The 7,102-nt window shown below is 43.4% G+C and overlaps 1 protein-coding gene across 1 annotated transcript; it reads left to right on the forward strand.

Annotated features, from left to right (window-relative positions):
- Window positions 1-16: 16 nt before the first annotated feature.
- On the forward strand, window positions 17-3,696 carry LOC138613234 (collectin-11-like). Its single transcript, XM_069686855.1, has 5 exons — window positions 17-103; window positions 274-424; window positions 1,334-1,417; window positions 2,547-2,612; window positions 3,235-3,696. The coding sequence occupies exons 2-5, from the start codon at window positions 277-279 to the stop codon at window positions 3,615-3,617; spliced, it is 681 nt and encodes a 226-aa protein (XP_069542956.1). The 5' UTR covers window positions 17-103; window positions 274-276; the 3' UTR covers window positions 3,618-3,696.
- Window positions 3,697-7,102: the final 3,406 nt, after the last annotated feature.

Consider the following 7,102-nt stretch of genomic DNA (forward strand, 5'->3'; position numbering starts at 1 on the left):
CCTCTGCACTGCGTGTCTCATATTTTTCACTTTGAGCTCAGAGAGCTTGGTCTGATCGCAGCGAGAAGGCAACACATCCAGCAGATACAGTCCTTGTTAAGAAGTGAGTTTCTTTCTGTTTTTGATACAAAAAAAATCTATTGATATATGTGGTGTTAAAACAAGCTGAAAACTACTGGAGGCATATCTGTTCAATGATGAAATAAGTGCCTTGATTGAATTTCTGTAAATAGGAAACTCCTTAACTGTACTTAATCTTAATTCTGCGTTAAGACGATGAGGGTGTGTTTCCTCCTCTGCCTCCTCTGCCTGGTGGCTCCCGTCGGCTGCAGTCACACTGCAGGTCCACCAGGTCCTAAAGGTGATAAGGGAGATAATGGGCCTCCTGGGCCACCTGGCCGCACGGGACCATCTGGACCTCCGGGTGGGTGACATTAATTAAATTTCAATAATCTTTCCACCAATGCTCCTTCTGAATACTAACCAGACCCTACTCGTCTTTTGTCTGAATTCTGGCACCTCCCTTTGGGCGATGTGAGACGACGTTTCCACAAAGAGCCTTATAATTCGATGTGTTGATTCACATGCAGCTGAGTGAGGATTGTATTGCTTTATAGAAGATTATTCTGATACAAATATTATGGTCAGTCTTTACTGTTATGACGAGGGAATCAATTGTCTGGATGATATCTCGGCACCAGCTGTCCATTCTGTGTGTGTGCTGCAACAAATCGGCGGTCTGCAAAAAAAGCTGCACACTGCTCTTGCTGCGAAAATGGGCAACTCCAGCTTCTTAGCAACAGATGGTTAAATAAAATGTCATACCATTGAATATAATTGACTTGCTTGACTGGCATTACATATAATGCCGAATAACCGATCCTAGAGCAGCCATGTTTTCTACAACTTTGGAGAGACAGTGCAGTGTGGCCGCTCCCCCACGTGGGATCGCACACGGCTATAAGGTCACTCCAAATACTGTCAGCCAATCGTGGCTAAGGTCTGACCTTTGAACGGCAAAACTGGTTTGTTACAAGAGGAAGGAGAGGCTCCGAAAAATAATTCAATTAAAATATGTATACAATTTGTAAAACGAAACAAACTTTACCAACATGATTCAGAAACACATTAGAATAATAGAAAATTGATTGCATAGCTATAATATACTTAACCCTGGACATATACTTCTAGGAATTTGGGAGCCATAGCCAAAGAGCAGCGGAGGGAGGTGCTTTTTGACGGGCTTCTGATTTCAGATATCAACCACTTCTCTCCATAATGACATACCCCAGCTTAAACCGAACAACACACTGTTCCATATTGATACCTATAGGGCATCCTGGCATACGTGGACCATCTGGAGAACCTGGACCACCTGGACCACCTGGAATAATTGACCAGCCTTCTTTGGTGACAGGTAATATTGTTTTTGAGAATATATACTGAACACCAGAGATGTGGACTTGAGACTTGGTGACTTTGACTCGAATCGACTCGAGTCACTGTTTTGATGACTTGCGACTTGACTTAGCAAAAAATAGATGACTTGAGACTCGACTTGAGGCATGATGACTCGGATGGCTTGTGTGTTCATAAGATTGAATGTTAGCTGTATAAAAGTATATAATTCAAAGCTTCTGTCTAACTATCAAGTATGTATGCAGCGCAATCTGGGAATCATGATTGGACAACTCAAAAAGATCCCCAGTACGTGATTGTCATGATTGTATGACTGGCTGTCAGTCAAACTCCTTGCTATGGAAACACGCAACATCAAGGCCCCCAAAGAGAAGGCTCATCAGTCCTACTCGTTACTACTCAATACAGTCTCAGACCAGACCATCATCATGGCTGCGTCTGTGCCAAGATAAAACAGATACAATTGATTGTTTTGAACAGTTATATAAATTGGCTAATCATACCATTATTAGACGGGCTACTAACACCTTGTCTCTTCTCTTTATAAAGACTGGATACTACAGGTAAGAGTGCTGTGTCTTGGGTGGAAAAAAAGTGACTTGACTTGGGACTTGACTTGCCTTAACCAAGGACTCAACTAGACTTGACATAAGCTGTGACTTGACTTGACTTGCCCAAGAAAAAATGACCTAAGACTTGTTTGAGACTTGAGCAAAGATGACTTGGTCACAACACTGCTGTATATATAAATATATGTATGTACACACAGTATATAGTGCATATATAAGCAACATTGTTGCCTTTGGTTTAGTAGTTGCTGGTTGTTACTTATTAAAAGCCTTAAGAAAGTGTGATGTGTGGACTATTGGATTCTTTCCAATGGCCAGCAGAGGGCAACTCCATTCATCCATTCATCCATCCATTCATCTGTCTGTATCTATTCTGCTTATCCCGTTCGGAGTCGTGGTGGCTGGAGCCTATCCCAGCTGTCATTGGGCAAGAGGGAGGGTACGCCACGTAGAGACAGACAATCTTTCATGTTCACACTCACACCGACGGGCAGTTTAGTGTCACCAATAAACAGTTTACTGCAGCCTTGGTAACACTCTGTACTCTGTATGATCCAGTTCTCTTAGGCTCCTTGACCAACGACATTCAAACCCTAAAGGAGAGCACTACTAAGTTGGAGCAGGGTAAGTATCTTAGTCAAGGACTACAAGTGAGTTGATTAATGTTGATGGTGATTGATAAGTGATCGACGGTGCTTTGAGTTAAGCAAAGTTGCTTTAAAGGAGGGTTATTGTTCTAATTTCAAGCTTCATATTTCACTCTTTGATACCTGTGGAGTAGCTTAGCATAATTAACAGTTTAAAAAACACATTTTTCTCACACTGGTGCTCTGTGCAGGCCCTCATACAGCCTCTGCCTGAAACGATTCAGTCAGCTCTGTCCCTTTAAGAAACCCCGCCCCTACCCTGCACTTTGTGATGTCACAAAGTGCAGCGTTTAGAAAAAACTGTGTGAAACCTGGCGTTCACCGCAGCCTGCAGACTGAGCTGAGAAGCCTGGGGATTACTCCAACATACTTTAACCTACAGATTTGAAACTTCACCCACGTTTAGTCTGGACATCCAACATTGTAACATTATATATTTGTCTTATATAAATGTGAAACAGCATAATACATCCTCTTTCAGAAACACTTTTTAACAGATTGAGTGAGAAGCGAAAAGATGACACCACTGTTTCTGGTTTGTAAATGTGTCTGCATGCACATTATTCCTAATTTGCTGCATGTTGTTTCTTCTCCTGTAGCTATAAACTATGATTTTGTCCAGAGAGTCGGTCCAAAATACTTTGTGTCCTACAAAGAGAGAGCCTCTTTCTCCGGGGCCATCGAGTTCTGCTCCCAACAAGGCTTAGAGCTGGCTTTGCCCCAGGACGAGAAGGAGAACAGCATACTGACGCAGTTCTTTGGGGTCGATGACAGAATGGCCTGGATCAACGTGAACACTAAAAAAGCAGAGGGGAACTTTGGGGTGGATGTGGAAAACCGACCTCTGACCTTTACCAAATGGGGAGAAGGGCAGCCAGACAAATCCATCCAGGACACAGGCTGCACCATGCTGTCAGAAAACGGCGTCTGGAGTGTGACACAGGAATGCTCCTTACCTGCTTACATCATTTGTCAGATATAGAAAGTTCAAATATAGCCTTTGCATGTCTTACCTTGAAAGAAAGTTCATCATGTGTCATTTTTATGTCATAAAAAAATAATCCATCTGCATTCACACATTGTGTTGATGTTTTTAATTTAACATGTGGTAAACATTGTGAAACAGTCAGTTACGTTAGGCACCAAATGTACTTGATTATGCTTAAAAAAGATTGTGGTTTTGGTTAAAATACTTCAAGTACTTAAAATTCCTCAAGAAAAGCATAAAAGATGGAAGGGGCCTTTGGTCTCCCACTGGCCACGTACCTCCGTCACTACCTGATGCGTGACCCGTTCATCACCCCCAACCACCTCCTTCACCACTTTAACCTCTTCATCCCTCTGTCTCAGGCTCATGCTCGAAAATTGCATGCTCAAACCGAATAGAGTATACCTCTGCAATTATAAGGTCTATATAAACAATCTTGGTAATAATTATAAAAATAACTCTTTCGAGATTTCTGCAAAGGTGCAAGAATCAGTACAGATGTCACTTGGTCAGAGTAAATAGAGATGGAACATAGCATAATTAAAGGATTGTATTTCCGCCTAACAAAACTTGACCCTTTTAGAGTGAATATCGTCTTTGAAATGATGCAGCTGCCTATACAGGCCTGAACATTGTCTGTGCCGACGATTAATCTCCAAATTGGCCATTTGGGCACAATTTATCACTATTTGTGCAATTTGTCAGATACCAAACCTTTAAAACTTATTTAATTAAATATGACACAACTGATCCGTTACAAATACTTCTTTTAAACTTCATTTGTTGTTTTGTTGAAAACGTCCTTATGCTCCTGTCTTGCTCTTTATACTCATAGCCTGTATGAATAACTGACGTTGCCACCATGACATCATGCTTGTCAACCGGCTTTTTAAAGCCCCGAGTTCAGCATTTGGCTGACAGCATGTTGGTTTTCTGGAGCCAGAGGTTACCATATTTGTATAACAGGTGTTGAACGCTAGTTATGAAAGCTATACAGTCTATGCCCGTGGCTAATTCATTAGCTGGAGATGAGCTAGATGGAAGCACAGGCCCTATTTACCTGCAGGGCATTGCTGCCTGCAGTACCTCCACCAGTGCCACAGAGCCAGCTGCAGGGTTGTCAGCTGGGAGCCACCTTTCCCAGATGTTTCGCACCTATGATACCAAAACATCTCCAGGTGGTGGGGCAGCGGTTGGGACGTCTCCCTACCGCTCCCTGCAGCTGACCCTAAGATCCTCTTTTATCCCACTTTGAGTCCTTCCACTTGGGCCAAAGCCATAAGCTCCCTTGTTCTGACTCCTCAGCAAGTTCTTTGAGGACCCTCCCCTGCTTGAGAACGGTGACTCAGAGTGTTTTCACAAGTTGTTGGGTGGGTTTTCCAAGAAACCCTCTGACTTCCACGGGGTAGGTGTATGCCTTCTACCCTCTTTCTGTGCAAGCTGTGGCAAGCTCAGTGTACTTCTCTTTTTTCCTCTCATAGGTTGCCTCCATGCATTCCTCCCATGGGACGGTAAGTTCAGCCATTATCACTGTCCTGGCAGAGGTTGACGACAGGACAATGTCTGGCCTTCGTGATGTTGTCGTGATCTCAAGAGGAAACCTCAACTGTTGGTCCAGATATACCTTCATATTCCACTCAGCTCTGGATTTCAGGAGGGACCACTTCTTCTGGCTGATGTTCTGTGCCATAGCGCCTTGCCTTGAGAAGTGTATCCGCAGTTTGAATGTTGGCGGGCTGGTCTTATTCTCCTCAGTTCTTCGTGCCTCCATAACTTCTGGCAGTTTGCGCAGGACCTGGTCATGGCGCCATCTGTACCGGCCCTGGGTCAAAGCCGTCTTGTAGCCTGTTAGGATGTGCCACAGGCTGGGGTTCTGTGCAGCACAGAGCTGGCAGTTTTCTTTGGAGCCATACCAGCGAAGTAAGTTGCTGGGACTGGGGAGGGTGTCGTATGTGGACCTTTTGAGGAGGCTTAGCCTGGCCTGTGGGATCTTCCACATGTAGGCCCATGTTATGGCTCTGTTGGTTACTGCTTCCCAGTTTGTCCATCTCCCCTGTTGTTGTTGGCTTACTGCTGTGATCTTGTATGTCTCATTCTCCATCCTCATTACTTCAGAGACCATCAGCTCTTGGGGACAGGTCCCCATCCTAGCCCGGCCTTGCCTGACTGCAGCCACCCTATGATCTCTTGGTGCTTTAAATGGCTCACAGCCTGGTCGACAGCGTCCTCATCCCTTGGCGGATTCGTAGTCCACGTTGGGATGTTACTTTGGACCATCCACATCCACAAGTCCTCAGGATCTTTTGCTCATTGGTCATTGCCGTTCCAGTCAGTTCCATGTTATCCATCCTTGATGGTCCATCTTCCATCCCGCCTCTCAGTGGACCACCGGGCAACCAAATGAGATCCAATTTGTGGTGGTACCTGACAGACAGGTTAAGTTCAGTGACTGAATTAAAGCTAAAGGGGCAGTCAGCTCGCAGCAACCACCTGTCACTCAAAGGGACGACACTGCTAGTTATGCATAATTTTCAGACTTAACACTGTTGAAAAGGGTGATTTATATAAAAAGTCATCCCTGTACAGTTGCCATGAATAACAATATTACTTATTGAGACCAAAACTGGCCAGTAAACAAGTTAATTCTACTTAAAAGTTGGCCGTTTTATTTTGGGGTCTAATGGGCATTGACAGCCTCGAGGAACTGCACTTTTTGGCACTTCTGCATTGGTTTTATTTCTAGGCCCCAGAGATTGCAGCGTGTTTACACGTATTACGTCGCCTTACTTCCTCCGTTGCTTTGCTCACGTCATAATGTCTTTTCTCCGGTTAATCTTCTCTGTGATTGAGACTGTTCTTCCCAGAAATATGAAAGTGACAAAATGTGTGGTGATCAGGTGGAGGTTAAATCTTAGACCACCTCAGTTCATGAATAAATCAACTATGAATCCTCCTCCTAAAAATAGAGAATTTCAAGGACTTAAAATACGCATGTGTCAAAAACAAAAATAACAATGTCTTTAAATGTATTTTGAAAGAAATCTGTTGTTGCCAAGCTCTGTATTCTCGAAACAGAGGGAGGTGTGGTCATCTTTTCTGTGTCTTATTCCATAAAAATAGATTTTTCACCTGTTTTTCATTTCCTCTGGCCTGGATCTCTGATAGTTTTGACTCTGAGCTATTATCTCTGCCACTGTTGCATGGAAGCATTAAGAAGCAGCACGTCCGGATTGCTCCTCGATTATTCGGTGAGTTTCTTTATATTTATGACTAACTAGTTGTGGAGTTATTTTATGACAATGACACAGAAATTCCTGGAGACTGGTTACTGTCGTTGTGTAAACTAAATGGCATGGCTTACATTTCCAACACTTTGTATAAATTGGTTGTAACTTATTGTAAATTCTATTTCAGAAGGAGCCTGTAGAAAGGAAACTGTTCATTGTGGTATATATGGATTTCAGGTCTGCTATCTGAAG

This window comes from Semicossyphus pulcher, unplaced genomic scaffold (genome assembly GCF_022749685.1).
Source record: "Semicossyphus pulcher isolate SPU_LCO1_2020_fin unplaced genomic scaffold, fSemPul1.0.p SCAF_8, whole genome shotgun sequence".
Classification (NCBI taxonomy): Eukaryota; Metazoa; Chordata; class Actinopteri; order Labriformes; family Labridae; genus Semicossyphus; species Semicossyphus pulcher.